The 17,477-nt window shown below is 37.4% G+C and overlaps 1 protein-coding gene across 2 annotated transcripts in view; it reads right to left on the bottom strand.

Moving 5' to 3' along the window:
* LOC150094342 (uncharacterized) overlaps positions 1 to 17,477 on the bottom strand; it is a 484,937-nt gene that overhangs the window by 272,279 nt on the left and 195,181 nt on the right. For both annotated transcript variants that reach the window (XM_090412362.1, XM_090412363.1), the window contains exons 14-15: positions 13,930 to 14,115; positions 4,192 to 4,332 (exon numbers count right to left, since the gene is read on the bottom strand). In XM_090412362.1, the coding sequence (XP_090268488.1) occupies positions 4,192 to 4,332; positions 13,930 to 14,115 (327 nt within the window). The remainder of the gene's footprint in view (positions 1 to 4,191; positions 4,333 to 13,929; positions 14,116 to 17,477) is intronic.

Below are 17,477 nucleotides of genomic sequence, written 5' to 3'. Positions count from 1 at the left end.
TCCCCTAACTTTCAGGTCCTTGTCCACCACTACTCCCAGATCTCATCTCCTCCACCTCCTTTAAAGTTTCCCCATCAAGTGTATACTTTGCATCACATAGATTGCTTACCAAATTTCAAAATCTCACACTTTGCAACATTGAACTGACAGTTCCACTTATGAGGTAAGTTACAAAAGTCTCTGGCGTGACATACAAAATTCGCACCAATTTTAAAAGGCCATGCATGAGATAGCACCAACTATGGAGAACTTAGTGTACCAGTTTCAACTTTCTATTTGCATCATTCATTTGGAGGCATTCATTTGACTAATACATGGCACACTAAGTACTAAAAATTGAGTACTCTGCTGTGATAAAGATTTTCACAAAAGAAGGGCTTTTGTGAAAATTTCGATAGCACTTTCTCCAAGTGCTATCGAACAGTGATTGAATGGTGTTTATGGGGAAGTTTCTCCTTCACATTCCTCCATGAAGAAATGGGCTAAACAGTTTCACCTAGGAAGAGAGCATTGGAGATGATAGTCTGGCAGGCCTGTGGAAGTGATGATTGAGGAAAATTTCTCTCTTGTTAAGGAGGAACTGCTCAATAACAGATGGCTGAAGCTCAAAGAATTCTCAGCAAGGTTGGAGCTTTCTATAACAACTCTTTTGCATCATTCACAAGCAGCTTCACATGAGGAAGGTCAGTGCAAGGTGGGTGTCCCGACTTCTCACTTCAATTCATGAGTGGTATCATGTGGCTGGTTTCTGCAAGTTTTTAGAGCTTTGCCAAGGGAATCAGAGAGAGATGTGCTGAAGAAATCCATTGTCACTGGGGATGAAGCCATGATCCTTTGTTATGATCCTCTTTTTAAAAGGGAATCTATGGAGTGACACAAACCAGGCAAAGCACAACCTAGAAAAAATTTTCCTTTCTTATGCTGTTTTTTTTTTAATGTTGGGCCCATACACTGGAGGTTGGTTGGTCAACCTATAGTACATTAGTACAGTGTATGGGTAGTGGATTGGGAAAGGAGGGATTTGTTTACAATTGGTTTGAATGACTTTAAATTGTATTCCTTGGGAAACACAGCAGGTGGGAGACTGTTCCACAGTGCAACAGTTGCAGGGATGAAGGAAGAGGAAAAGAAATTTGTTCTGTTTGTTTCTAGGTGTACTGTGAAGGGATGTTGTGCAGCAGCTGCATGTGTTCCAATGAGCTTTGTACTGAGCTGAGGAATTATTGAGGTTATTTCAGATGAGCATTTCCCATGGAAATATTTGTAGAATATACATACTGCAGAGACCATACGTCTGTGTGAAAGTGGGAGGAGAGAGTTGCTAAGGGATGGATCATTGAAAAGTCTAATTGCTCTCCTCTGTAATGAGTCAAGCATTTTGAGTGAGCTTTTAGGGGCCCCACCCCATATGTGGGAGCAGTATTCAATAGTTGGGCAGATTTGTGACTTGTATAATGTTAATAGCTGTTCAGGGCTGAAGTAACGTCTTGAGCGAAAGAGAAATCCTAGTTTTTTTGAGGCTGAGGATGCAATGTTTGAGATATGTTTGTGCCAGGAGAGGTTTGATGTGAGGGTAATTCCAAGGAGCGAGATCTCAAACTGTCTGGAAATTTGGGTACCATCAAAAAGGATACTGGTAAAAAATGGTTCTTTTTTATGGGAAATAGTACAGATCTGGGTGTTTTATTGGAGTTGAAATTTATGAGGTTATCCAAACCCCATGTAGGATGGCTTGGAGATCTGAGTTGAGGGTGGTGGTGGTTGATGTTTTGTAGGTTGAGGTGAGTTGTGAAGGGTAATGCTTATCAAATGCAAGCGAGAAGTGTAGTGTGCTTTCGTCTGCAAAACTGTGTATTGGGTTGGAGGTCAATTGCAGTAGGTCATTGATATATAGCAGGAAGAGGGTTGGTGAGAGAACAGAACCTTCTGGAACCCCAGCATTAATTGGGTGGTGAGAGGATAGTGAGCTGCCGTCCACCATCACACGCAGCGTGCGTCCAGACAGAAAGCTGGCAATCCAACTACAGAAGTCCTAGGTCAAGCCGAATGATGGTAGTTTGCCTAGTAGGCCTTTATGCCAGACCCGGTCAAAGGCTGGTTAGTAATCAACAGTGTTGTTCACAATGGCAAAAACAAAGGATCTTTGGGAGTTTGATAAATGGCTTATTGCAGGTGCCTGTCTGGCTGGAGCCACAATTTTGAAAAGAGCAGAACTGACTAAAAGGCGAGATATCCTGGGTATTTATTCAGTGGAAAAAATATAACCATCATTGCTTGTCTAAGAGGCATAACTGTGTTCCTAAGGTTGACAAGGAGATTGGTGTTGTTTGAGAAGGCTTGCATGGACAAACAGAACTTCCTGTGTGCAGCAATTGACCGAAGCATTCCATGAAGGCTGTTCCTGACCCATATGATCGGTATGTTGGCAGTCGCTAAAGGAGATCCAACACAGTATTAAATAAAAGTTTCTAATTCAGTGGTAAGTAAATGTAGTAGGTGTGGGGAGAATATGATTGAGGCATATACATCTGTAACAGGTTTTCATCAGATTAATGTGGAATAGGTTTTTTATAGAATGGGGGGGGGAGGAAGTAGCCATCTCCAAAAGTTGTATAAGGAGAATGTGAGGAGTGGAGATATTTTGCATTGACAATGGTAAGTAGCTGGAATGCTGCACTGCCTGAGAATGTGGTGAGCGCTGAGACAGTGAATAAGTTTAAGGAATGGTTTGGACTTTTGTGGGGCAGTGGGACCTCCCATGATGGGTTTCTTGACTTTATGGAGGAATGTTAATAATGATAAAATTTTCTCTTACCCAAGTCACATTCAAACACGACGTCCCTGTTGTACTCTTGAAATTAATAACTCATTTTCTTGATTTATCTCACACTTATATAATGAGTTACTTTTCTAAATCAAAGAAAGCCATTTCTTGCATACAGTCTCCTCCCTCATCAAATGATTTTCAGAAACATTCACATATCCAAACATCTTCCTGTTTTTGCTATCATGTCATTCATTTTCACAGCTCATCAACTCAACTCTTCACTGTCATACTGAGATAATACCTGCTCTATTCTTTCTTCCACTCAAACTCTTGGCTTCACATTCTCTTTCACTGCTCTTAAATATTGCAGTACCCAATTCATCCTTCTTCTCGAGTCATTCATATTATTAATCATTATCATCTCATTCACACTGATGGTGTGAATCTCTTTACTGCCAAAATCATATTCTCTATCATTCTCTGAAACTCTCAGCTACCTTGCATTCGAATCTTTCTCATCTTCCTTTCATTTCCACTCCCCCCCCCCTTTTCCATTCTCTCATCTTCTTTGCACTTCTACTCACATCAGCTTACCTCCTCTTCTCAATTCAGTTGTTAGGTACTTCATTGCTTTTCTCAGTTCTTCCATTTATCTCTTCAAGTGCCCTGCAATCCAGCTGTTTATCCATACAATCAAATCCATTCACAGACACTCTGATATCTGTTGATACAGTCTTTATAATATCTTTTCTACTATGGTGATGTAGTCTGTGTTATATGGAGGAAGCAAGGTTTTCTTCTTGAAAACTAAGGTTTTGATGACAGATAAACTAATCAAGTCTGTAATTTGAATGTGATTAGTCTGTCTGTTATGTATTTGTATATTCATTTTCAAACCACAATTCAAATCATTTCTCCATTCAGTCCAATGGAAGGTGTTGGAATAACTTCCAGCACTTTCCATCACCAATAACTTAGACAAACATAACATAACATGTGCCATGTGTGCCACATTTTAATAACCAAAAAGTATACATATACTAGGCAGAAATGAATTACTTACTTAAATTTAACAATGTATGAAAAGTGCTGGTAAGCAAATTTTCTGTGGTTAATGAGACAATTAACAAAAATGCAGATTATTAAACATTACTAATTTTTGCATCAATGTCATCACCAACTGCTTGAGACTAGTTAAAACAATAACAATCAATGTTTAATAAACTGGATAACTTTTAGTCAACATCTTTAATGAAGTGTGCACTCAAGGGAAATCCATGATGCCGATAACTGAACAACTTTAATTTCCTTCCAAACAAGTCTATTGAGTAATAAATAAATAACAAATAATTTTACATAAATAAGTAAATAAATAACTGTTACATAAATTATATTTGCCTTCTAACTTCTTTAGTGTTACTCACAAAAGAAAACAGTCAAGAAATCAGAATCATTCATAAGCTTTTCTAGCATCTTTCTGTTTACTTCTTCTATTTCGTCTGCAATAGACAAGGTGTCTCCACTTGTTACCCAATTCAAGACTGCTTCCTCATCCATAAGGTCACCTGTGGTTATATTTACATGACATTAAATTAGAATAAAATATAATGCATTAAAACTTTTGAAGATTTTTCAACTTTTTTCTTACACTTTTTTTTTAATGTCAACTTGTTTTCTTTCTAACATTATGTACTAAAGTTCTTATAGGTTAATTTATGTTATCAATGTTTTTCTCAATTTTTTCATATTAAGTTTATCATACATACATGAAAGTTCAATGCGTGTGTGCAACATGTCACCCTACACACACACACACACATCGTAATGATACTGCATTTCCTGGAAAATAGAAAATAATATCTCACACTGAATCATTGCAACTGCCCTACATATACAATTCTTCAGGTCATCCACATTTTTCTGATAACCTTAAGAATTACATAAGTCAAGGGTAATTAGATCCAGACCATGAAAACAGGTTATAGTTCTTGTTGTTGTCTGCATGGGTGTGCTGAGTGGCTATGCACTTCGCAACCATATGCCTGGGAAAGGAGTGTCCTGGGTTCGATTCCCATTGCCGATGTGAGGAGTAAGGATCTTTCTCAGACATAGCCAAGTTAGCTGGTCTTGGGCATGGACTGCAGGGTTTTTCTCCAGTTTATCTGGGGTTTTTCCTCCCACAAGTAGGCAAAGTGGCCCTGTGAACACAAGCATCTACAGTAGAACATACCTGGAGGTATAGGACTAGCCACCTTATCCTCGGGACACGTACAGCTTGGAAGAGCTAAGGATGGCCCCATAACAAGCCACTAGGCCTAATACATTAAGGGAAGAAGAAGTTCTTGTTCATCCAATCCATTGGTCATGCAAATAGATATTTGAAAGGACTGACTTATCATGATGGATGTGAAGGGCTGTTCAACCTATTGTTGGAAGATGGTACTGAGTTTGTCATCAAAGTCTAGCAGCAACAGTAACCTTAGCCCAAGCATGTATGTTACAGTACTTTTTTTTTTAGTAATATTATTAGTATTGTTTCCATGGAGTCTGAAGACTCATAATGGGAAGTTCAACACTAACATACTACAATAACTATCACATTCCATGCCTTGAAGACATCTGGCATTGGAGTATTCAGTGCCCAATGCATTCCACCATACAAAAAAATCTCCTTTTCACTTCTTTATTTGCATAACTTTTGTACAGTTCTTCCTGCATCTATCTGATAGGATCCTCTCACCAACTTATACATCTCAATCAGATTACTTTTCCTCCTCTGTTCTACCAATCTCTGTAGGCACATTCTCTTAATCTGTCTTCATAATTAACATTCCAGAATCACAACACAGTCTTAGTTATTTGCCTCTCCAATATTTCTTTTTCAGTATTGCCAATATAACAGGTGACCAGATCTGTTCATAGAAATGTCTGATGTAATGCCTTATACAGGAGCATTATTACCTCCTTTTCCACACGTGTAAGGGTTCTTTACATTATGGCAGAAATTTTTGGATAACCATACAATTTTCACGATGCGTCCCTTGAACTTCACTTCTTGATCCACAAGATCCCCAAATCTCTTGCCTTTCTTCACCTCTCGAAGCAAAATCCCTCCAGATGACATCCTCATGGGACTGAACCACATGGTAGATGACAGGAATGTTGCGTCTTCCCCAATGCAGACTCAAAATGTGTAGCAGACCAATGCCATTTGATGTAATAGCTTGTAATAAGCATAAAGAGTACAGCTAAAGTGCAGAGCATTTTTGCAGAATTTGCCTTAGAGTTTTCTGTGGACACTGTATAAATGAGTGTTGGTCAGTTAGTCATAAACAACTATTAAACTAATACGTGGGACTCTTCACTTTATGGATGCAACCAGTCTTCTAAAATTTTTGATACTACTTATGAATTTGCAGGTCCGCGCGGTTAGCCTAGTGGCTTTGCGCTTCGCAACCATATGCCTGGGGAAGGAGTGTCCTAGGTTCGATTCCCGTCGGAGACGTGAGGAGCTGAAGGATCTTCCTCAGCCATAGCCAAGTTAGTCGATCTTGGGCGCGGGCAGTAGGGTTTTTTCCGCCAGTTTATCTGGTGTTTTTCATCCCGCAAGCAGGCAAACCGGCCCCGTGAACACACAGGGATACAGGCCAAGAATACCTTGAGGCATAGGAGTGACCATTCTATCCTCGTATTTCGGTTAAGAAATCCAAGCATGCTTGGAAGGTTGTGGGCCTTAAAGGCCTGTTAAAGCCATTGGGATAGATATGAATTTGCAGTGAGAAGATTATTTTCATATTTTTCTTAATTAATTCTGCAATACTTTTAAGGAAAATACTACAGTTAAGAGAAGAAAATATTTTATTACCAATATTTTGCCCATGCAATCGTGAAGGCATACAATACAGAATTTAATAAGTGTGTAAAATATTCAAGCTAGTGCTTTAATGTCCTGACTGGTTAAAGACAAACCACAACCACAAATTCAACTGCTCCAGACAGTGGTGAACCTCTCCTCCAAAAACTAACTTATCGTATGCCCAACGCATGGCTCTCCTGAAACTACGCAAAGAAAAAAGTATCGTCATCACCAGAGCGGATAAGGGTAATTCCACAGTCGTTCTTAATACCAGTGAATACAATCGTAAAATGAACATTATCCTCTGCAATCGCGCTAGAACACGACCCCACAAAAACACAAGTTAAGAAATTAAAAATCTTACTTAAAAAAGTAACCTCCTGGCCCCCTGACGTCACGAAAAAACTTAAACCTTTCCGCTCCTGTCCCCCCCTGAATATACGGTTTACCAAAAATCCACAAACCCAATTCCCCACCCAGGCCTATAGTAGATGCCACCAATGCACCTTGCTACAGACTGTCTAAACAGCTGGCCAACTCTCTGACCCCCCTCACCGGAAGGTCCACTTCCTGTATAAAAAACTCGACCCACTTTAAAGCCCTAACAGAAAATTTAACCTTGAATAATGCAGACATATTGGTAAGCTTTGATATCTCCTCTTTGTTTACCAATATTCCCTGAACTGACACCTTATCTCTCTTAGAAAACGTTTTTCCCTCTGACATCTTAGATCGCTTTTCCTTTGCCATTAACTCTGGGTATTTCTCTTGGAAGAACAAAATCTACAAGCAGATAGAGGGAACTGCCATGGTTCCCCCCTTGCCAATTTCTATATGGAAGATTTCGAAAAACAAGCCATAGACTCAGCCCCACTCAAACCTTCTATCTGGCTAAGATATGTAGATGATGTGTTCTCTATTTGGCCTCATGGCCCAGACACGTTAGACTCCTTCCTCAGTCATCTCAATAGCCTACATCCAAGAATCCAGTTTACTATGAAAAAAGTAAAGAACAATTGTTTACCCTTCCTAGACACCTTAGTCACATGCCTGCCTAATGATACACTTGCCTTCACTGTATACAGAAAACCTACACACACACAGGCAGATACATTCACAAACTCTCCCACCACCACCCCTCGCAACAATATGGCATTATTAAAACTCTTATCAAGAGAGCCCACAATCTTTGTTCCAGTGGAACCACCCTCACTACTGAGCTTAACCACATACACAGCACTTTCCTCTCCAATGGCTACAGCGATCACAGTATCAAAAATATAATCAGTTCTTCCCCCATTCCCCGTCAACAAGATTTTAAAAATCCATCACCATACCCTACATCTGTGGCACATCCGAAAAAATAGCCAAGATACTAAAAAAGTATAACCTACACACAGCATATAAGTCCCACCGCAAACCTGCTACCCTTATCCGTTCTACGAAAGATCAGCTCCCCCCTCTCTCTCTCTCTCTCTGCCTGGAGTTTACAAGGTACCCTGTTCCTGTAAGCTGGCGTACTTTGGAAGAGACAGGCAGATCAGCATCCATCCGCCTGGAGGAACACAAGTCTTACATCTGTAAACACAACTATGGCCATTCAGGCTTGACTGACCATGTTTTGGACACCACCCACAGGGTATCATGGAAGAAAACCACGATGCTCCACCACAGCAAATTCAAGAAAGAGAGACTTTTCTTAGAAGCAGCAGCAGCACCTCTCAGAAACCAACCAAATCTTAATAAATACGGTTGCATTAAGCTTCTGAAGATTTGGGAAACACTCATCACCAGAGGTCCCACCTTACATTCCAGGCCACCTACTACCGCCCTTAGAAGGCGGTCCAAGGACTTTAGTCTCACCCACGTGGTTGGGCTTAGTATTGTATGATATTTGTGTGCATGTTACATTAATTGTTTTTGTAATCCCCGTAGATGTCCTAGTAACTAGGACGAAATATAGGAAGTATTAAATTCTATTTTAATTCTTTTCGAGTGTTGTAAAAAATCCATTAAGCCTCCAACATGAAGTTACTGCATGAATAGGATGTATTATATTGTCTGCTAGCATGCCTTCTCCATATTGATTTATAAATATCAGTTCTGATGTTTTTCTTAACATTTAGCTGCTGATCCTTTTTTTTTTATAAAAATGAACACATCGGTCAATACGTAAAATATGTAAAAAAAAAAAGGATTTATTGCATCTTATATTACATCTGAAAACTGTTACATAACCATGCATTTACTACTCAAGTCTCTACCAGAGCAGTGGGAACAAAAGAATATACCATTAGAGTTTAAAAGGAAATAATAAACCATAGTGTAATTAAATGCATAACTTAAATATATCATTATTATTATTCTTATTACAAAAAATAAAAAATTATGGACAACTGATCCATACTTGCAGGAATAACTACTTGAAAGGGGTAATCAACTCAGTTCTCAGTGAACTCTGAGGCTGGTTTCAGTGGATATAGTTTTGATCTTAATAGATTGTAATGTTATTAGATAAGCCCATATGTCCAAAATAACATGGTTGTAATAGGAACAAGGCACATGATACACACTGGAACAGAATGGGAGTAGATATTTATCCTTAGTCAAAGGTAGAAAAGAAAGCAGTTTCTGTAATGATTTGAAGTATTGGGTAAATTCAACTAGTGAAGAGTTCATGTAATCTATTTACATGCCCCTTCAAGATTAGGGAATTAACAAACTTTTAACATCTGACTGTGAAAAAATCATGCTATTCATACTGAAAACCATTTAATATTAGGGAATTAGTAATCCTTTTAACATCTGATTGCAATCTAGCTGAACTCGAGGAATGATATCTGTGTAGGATTCATAGAATGGAAGCTAGTGTTAAATCTGGAATGAAAGGCTTAATTTATTCTTGGGCATTTCATTCAGGATTTAACTGAGTTGCAAAATTTCAAAAAAAAAATTGCTTGTAAATAGGCAAGAATAGCGATTGTGAATATGCTAATAATAATTTTGGTATTTTTCTATGTATTATTTCATAAATGGTCCTATAATCAGCAGGCAGGAAACAAAACATTGTTTAGATTGTGTTGCATTATGAAAGTCAGAGCAAAGTATAGATAAATGCAGTCGAATTGTAAACATAATCCCAGGCGATCGGCATCCCGCACATATCCCGAAGACGGGACACGTGTGGGATGCTATCGAACAGAGAAGGTGCTGTGTGGAGAAAAGGCTTAAGTGACGGCTGCAAGTGATGACGTAACGCTATCGAACGGAGAAGGTGCTGTGTGGAGAAAAGGCTTAAGTGATGTCTGCAAGCAATGATGTAATAGGGAGAGCAGATGCGAGGAGTATAAAAGGACGTGGCGGCGCAAGCAGAGGGGGCTCTCTCTCTAGTTTTTTTAGAAGTTCAGGTTTAAGTGTGGGTTGTAGAGTGGGCAAAAATGGTCAGTGTCGACAATATGGTCTAATAGCAGTTCCGTCCGAGCATTTTCTTCAATGCAACGAGATGACCAGCGAACACCAAAGTTCGCGAAGCTCCAGCAGTATCACTCCATTAGAAAAGTTCCGAGCATGAGAGGTTTAAGTGAATCGTGACCGTATTCACAGGAAAGTTCAAACGGAGGATGACTGATCTCAAGACAAGGCACCTACTTGAAGGTGCCTTGTCTTGAGATCGAAGAAAGCCTGAAATAGGATCAGATAAGAAGAATCTCTTGAATGTCTAAGCTGGTCGGTAATGTTAAGTTTTTATATCCTTGTATTGTATTTTTAGACCACTGTGAATGAAAGTGCTAAATTTCTAATAATCAGACCTGTTGATATATCTTAGGAATTTAGAGATTAATCCTCCAGTAAGGAATTGTGTTATTTCTAGAAGTAAATTGTTCCTGATATTGCTAACAGTCAAATCTAGAGTGTCATATTTTAACATCTAAGAGGAGAGAAAGATAATGATCTACGAGGTTGAATTAAGTGAATGGGAATGAGATTGCTTGTCTCTGCTAATGTCCTTCAACATAATATGCTGATTGTAAAATATACTTTGTCTGCTTGTGTAGTATTGCATTTTTGGGATCTAGCATTTAGTTTGATTAACATGTATCATGCCTTAGTGATAATAAACATTCCTGTTTTATTTACCCAAAATATGTATCTGATATTTCAAGTCAATGCACCTCTTGCTAAAAAAATTAGAACCTGAATAAGTTGAAGCGTGGGAGTTTAAGATAAGAACAGGCTACGACTGCAATCTAGTCTGAAATAAGTATAGTAAGGATTTATTTAATTGGTTAGATTTTGAAAACGTGATAGTCTGCAAGTCAAATCCCTGACAAGAAGTTTTCTCTTGGATAGGAATTAAGATGGCGCAGTGAAACAAATAAATTTTCTTAATTCCAAAAAAGGTTTGACCTCGGATTTTCAATCAGAGAGAATTTGGCTCTAACTTGAAGCATTCTCTTTGTTTGAGTTTGCACACATTTCAAAAATTTTGAAGGAAAGGCCACGGGGGGGGGGGGGGGTATAGAAAAGGCGCAGTGGATAAGAATCTAATTCGAGTAGTAACAAGATTTTGATAGGTAAGAATAATTAAGGAACAGAATAGAGTTGATCAATAAGTAACAACATATATACATAGGGAACCATCTAGGTCATATCCATTAGCAATAATGGTGCTTTTTATTTTGTTTAGTTCTCCTGATAGTAGGAATTCAGTAGAATACATGAAGTGGAATTGGTGCTTAAGAGTTTTGATAATACAACTCCAAATCAAAAAATTAGAATAATCAAAGAAAATGTATTGAATGATTTGCAATTCTAATTTACTGCATAGAAAATAATTATTACCAAATATGAATTAGCATCATCTAAATATATGTACCTTGTAGATTATCTCTGATCCAACTAACCAATATATCTATTCCCTTCCCCTGCAGCTTGTACACCAACTTATCATGTAGTAATCTATCAAATGCTTTTGCAAAGTCTAAGAATAGCACTGTATATGATTCTCCCATATCTAACACACTCGTCATCTTATCATAAAATGCAAGTAAATTACTGAAACAGGACCTACCCTTTACAATCCATGCTGACCATCATAAAGAATGCCATGTCCATCAACCCAATTCTGTATTCTTTTAGCAAATATGAATTAGATAATACAACTCCAATATCTAATTCAAATATGAATTAGATAATACAACTCATAGCAAGACCTGTTATGACCACAACTGCAGTTTTATACAGACTGGCCTATAGTTGGAGACTTCTGTCTTAGAGCCATGCTTGTGGAATGGTACTATTTTGCCCTCTTTCCACTCCTTAGGAACCCTACCCACTGCAAGACTTTCATTAAATAACCAGGTCAAGGGCATAACCAACTGTGGTGCACATCCCTTAAGCATACGTGGTGATATGTCATCCATTCCCACAGCCTTATTCACATCCAACCAAACCAACACCTGATACACCCCTGTTTCTTTCACTTCCAATTCTCCTAACACTTGCCTCTCTTCTATATACTGCATCGGATCATTTACAGTATGATATATGCTGATAAAGTGCTCGTTCAATAATTCCACTATATCCTTTGCAGCTGTTAGTCTGCTGCCATGACTATCCACCAATGTTAGTCTGCCATAATTATTCTTCCTCTTGCTTGCTATGCAGCAGAAAAATTCCCTTGAATTAACCTTGGCCTGACCAGCCAATCTCCTCTCATGCCTTTTCTTTCTTTACCATGCTCGTCACCTTTCTAGCCTGCACCTTATACTCTTCATATGGATCTGATCACTACCAACTGTCTTGTACCTCCATAACATTTTCTTTTCCAGCACAGCTTGCTTTTCGCTGTTCATCCATTTCACTCCCACTCTATTTACTTACTTAACTCTCGGTATTCAGTCATACATTGCTTTTGTCAAAATGTTGACATGCATGGAAACATTTTCCCGCTCAGCTAATCTACCCAATGTACTGATGCTAACTGACTACAGAGCTTCATATAATCACCTGTTTTATATTTCCACATGTATCCAATTTCAGCAGTGACCTTTTCTTGTTTCATCACTTCCCAAACAAGTACCTCATGATCACTCTCACCAACTGGTGGCAGTGTCAACACCTCATTAACAACTACATCTTCTGAAGTAATCACCAAATCCAAAACATTAAAGCCTCTAGTTGCTTCAATCATGTGCTGCTTAAAATACTCATCTCTCAGAAATTCCGCAAACACGCTCTCCTTGTTCTCCTTATTCACAGCTCATTGTAGAGCACATTTTCAGTGGTGTTGTATCCATAAAAAATTTTTATAATGTGAATGCCAACCACAAAATGTTGTAAATCACTTATATACATATATAAGTGATATACTCAAGCACATATTTTAGTACTTGGGAAAAGGATCAGATAATTTTCTGCACTAGAGTTCAAATGTGGTACTTTTCAAACTGCCTCAGACCTGCAATTAGTAGAGTGATAGTTTCACACAGTGCAACAAAAAAGCATCTACCACCTAAAGACTTTGAGACATCCATGACACTATGAGATATGAACTTGCAGCCTGTTGGCAGAAAGGAGATCATGTACCTGGCCAACTGGTACACAGTCTTCTTTCTGTTGTCTTATGCTAGGGTAAAATATGGGTGAAAACAAGAATATAATTTGTTGTAATGTCTGGGGATGTGTTATAATTTATTTAACTGCATAAAATACCTCTAAATGGAAGCAGTTCATTGGTACAAAAAATCTCAAGTCCAGGAAACCTAAACAAGTCCTGTGAATTTTACAAACACATGATACATGTATATTAGCAATAGAATTCCTGTGATTTTTTTTTTTTTTTTTTTGTTAGTTAATCAGACTCAGCAAATGTACTTAGATGGTGCATTCAGTGTCAAGACAGTAGCTTGAATATTTCATGTCCTTATCCATTCCTTTGTTATGTATCGTGGTCACAGTGAATGTTTCACTGAAGAATGTCCAAAAATAATTGTAAGCAAAATATCAGTATTAAAATGTTTACTTTATGGCCTAATATTGCCCAAGTTCATCAAATCATTAAACCATTAAATCATTAAAATATTCTCTACATTTTAATGTAGAGAACAAGTTTCAGCTTCCTTTTTCATTTTTTTCTTTTTAATAAGATGTGTAATTCAGAGCCCATCTTGAGTTTGAGTGATCATATTTCAAACACATTAATTGAATTGCTTTAGTAAAAATTTGTTACTAAGCATATCAGGATACAATATAATACAGTACATATATTGCTATGAACTAGTTGACTTGAAAATGAAAAGAATACCTCTAAATGAAAGTGGTTCACCATTGCGAAAAAGTACCAAACCAGGAAACTGTGTCACTCCAGCAACTTTTTTTGCTAATTTAACATCATCTGTTGTAACAAAAAAAATGCCATGTTCATCTGTGTCATCATCAATATTTTCAAGTTCCTTCAATATTGTTGGACAGTTTTTACAGTTGTCAGGAGCTAGAAAAGAAACACAAGATAATCATTTTAAATTTAATACAACAGTTATGTGGCTCATGAAAATGATATTTCATTATTAGAAAGGGTATATAATTTTTTTTAATTAGAATTAATTAATTTTTTCATTAGTCTTACTTAGCAGAGATGTTATAGGAAATTATTTTGGCAGTGTTAATGTAACAGAAGAGCTCATATTACTAATGATCCATTTAAAATCTACCTTTACCACACACTTTTGGATGGAAAGGAGACTATGGCATATCAATAAAATTCCAAAGAAATTAAGTTTATATTTAAGGATTACAAAAAAAAAAGGCAGTATCTCAAATAGATGCGATTGTTAGAGATTATGTGTAGTTAGGTTTTTATGACAGGATCAGTTAGTTGGTTGTTTATTATACCGTTAACATTTGTTAGGATTGTAACAACTGACTGTCTTCAAAATTTTAAAGGTTTGCTTTTAATAGTGCATCATGATTCCAAAAAAGAATTACTGGCTGATGCTCAAGTAGCTCTATTAGTATTCAATAACATGTGAGCATAAGTAATGTAAAGTAGTATAAATTGAATAGAGCAGGAAAGGAAAGATTATCAAAACAGATGGTTGATACAAGATGGCAAAAAATGCAAAAGAAGACCAAGTCTATGTGAATTAAATGCAGATAGTAGTACCTTAAAACTGAAGTGTATGATCTACTTATAGTGGAGAGTTCACAAATAACAGATCAATTGGAAAGAAAACTTGATAGTAATAATGTAAAGTTAATGGTGAACATTCTTTGCATGCAGCACAAAATCAAGATTTTATGTTTTTCATCACCTCATTCAAATAATACAAATAGGTAAATTAGAAATATATTCACAGACTATATTTACAAGCATGAACTGACTTCTCTCTGACATGGGATTTAACATTATTTATACATATATTTATCATTCATTATAAACTGTGTAATTAGTGAAAAAAATCAGCTTGACTTTTCTTATATACTTTTTTCCCCTACAATGTTGTGGGCTCCTGAACCTATGTGTGGATTTCCCCAGTTTTGAGTGGTAACTGACTTGATTGAATGACCAATAAGCTGTGGGTTTAAAATCCCAAATACATATGAATGTTTGTGGATGTTTTTAACACTAATAAATATCAATGATATTCATCAATAATCATCTAAAGTTTGGTGTTGATTAAGGGACAACTGTATGCTATTCATAATTCTAAAGTTGCATGTAGACACAGTTGAAAAAATTATTTAATTAACATAAATTAACTACAAATATTTCAAAATGTACCGGGGATCATCATCAGTATAACACAGTTCAATATTAAAAAATTAAATGGCAGTGAAGGTATATGGATTATGCAATTTCTCTTTATATCTTTTAGTCACTAAAAAGCAAAGTAAAAGAAATATTTTCAGGATCAAAGAAAGCACATATAATTTAAAATATAAATAAAATAAAATGTGCACACGTGATAAAAATTTATATATTATTATTATTAGGACATCCATGGACTCATCAAGGGGGGGGGGGCCCTAAACATCATGGCAAGAACCATTCAACATTTACACAGTATCTATCATACTTTGCTTTGAACTCATTCACACTCATGGCATCCACAACATACTCTGGCAATCTATTCCACTCATTCACTATTCTCAAAGCAAAAAAACCTAGTTCTAATATCCTTGCTAACTACACTCTTATCAGTTTCCATGAATGGCCCCTAGTTCTCCCACCAACACACTTCTTCTGAAAGATTTCCTCTGAATTAATCTTGTAAAAACTCCTTAGTAATTTGTATGTCTCAATCATATCATTCCTTTTCCACCTATTAACCAGTTTCTGCAAACAACAAATCTTTAACCTGTTCTCGTAAGGTTCATTCAATAGATCTGTTATTATCTTGGTCAATCGCCTCTGGATCCTATCCACCTCCTCCTCATCACCAAGAAACCCTGGAACCCAGATCTGTACACAGTAGTCAAGATGGGGTCTTATCAAGGCTTGATAAAGAGGAACAATAACCTAATTGTCTCTGCTTGTTCAAAGCATTCTTCAGTAACCAAGTGATTTGATGAGATGCTTTAGTCACTGGTGGTATGTACCCGCCTAAACTTTAACTGCCTATTGAGTAACCCCCCTCCCCCAAGTCTCTGGCTTTGTCACTTTCATGGAGTACAGTTCCACCAATGTGGTATATAGCTGGTAATTGTTTCATTTCAAAATGCATAATCTCACAATTTGCCGCATTAAACTGAGATCCATTCTCCTTTTTCCAGTCTGCCAATTGATCCAAATCATCCTATAAAATTTTGACATCATCATCTGTGTTAACTATTGCTCTACCCAACTTTGTACCATTGGCAAAGAACTGAACAGTTCTTCTGAGATCCTTTCCTATATCGTTAATGAGCAAATTAAGTAGTAGCGGTCCAAGAACAGAACCCTGCAGTACATCACTAGTCACAGGCTTTCTTTTGTTGGACTCTACTTCTGAATAAACAACTCTCTGATATCTCTCCATCAACCACCCTCCTATCCATTTTACCAACCCTATATCCATCCTGATGTCCTGCAGTTTACCAATTAGAATTCCATGTCATAACACAGAGATGAGACTGAGATTAAACAATATGGCTGAGGGCACTGAAAATTCTCTTACCGTTTCACATAAAACTCGAGCTGATATACCATCCAATCCCACAGCTGTATTCACATTAAGGTTCGGTAAAATGCTATTTACCTCCATTTCATTCACCTCAGTTCCTGACCTGAGTTCATTGACCTGACTTTGGCTCTCTCATTCCTGCACTATCACCACCTGGACGACATACTCTTGCAAAGCGTTCACTTAGTAATTCTACTATTTCGACTGATTCAGTTACCACCCTACCATCGGCATTCCTTAACATCATTTTGCCATAAACATCTTTCTTTTACTTGCAGCATATCAAAAGAACTGTTTGGGATTCTCTTTAGCCTGCATTGCTAACTTCCTTTCATAATCTGCTTTTGCCTTTCTTACCACATTAGTTACCCTTCTGGCCTGTGCCTTGTACTATTCATGAGCCTCCAGGTCACCTTTCTCCTTAAATTCCCTCCACAATTGTTTCTTTTTTTGCAGTTCCAGTTTGATGATGATATGCATCCATTTAACTCCCACTTGATTTACTCTCCTGACTCTAGTACACAGTCTGCCATTTCCTCCCTCAAACATGCCTTTACCACTTCCCATGCACTACCAACATCCAGTCTTTGCAGTTTTCCTTCCATGGCACCAATTAAGGAATCTCCTAAGCTTGTCATACTTACCAGCAATGTAATTCCACACATTTGGTCACCTCCCAGGTCAAGACCAT

The sequence above is a fragment of the Typopeltis vanoorti genome, chromosome 22 (genome assembly GCF_054136105.1).
Source record: "Typopeltis vanoorti isolate ZY-2024b chromosome 22, IOZ_Tvanoo_1.0, whole genome shotgun sequence".
Classification (NCBI taxonomy): Eukaryota; Metazoa; Arthropoda; class Arachnida; order Uropygi; family Thelyphonidae; genus Typopeltis; species Typopeltis vanoorti.
Note: the sequence above shows the minus strand (reverse complement) of the source record. Positions and strands in the feature narration are given on the sequence as shown.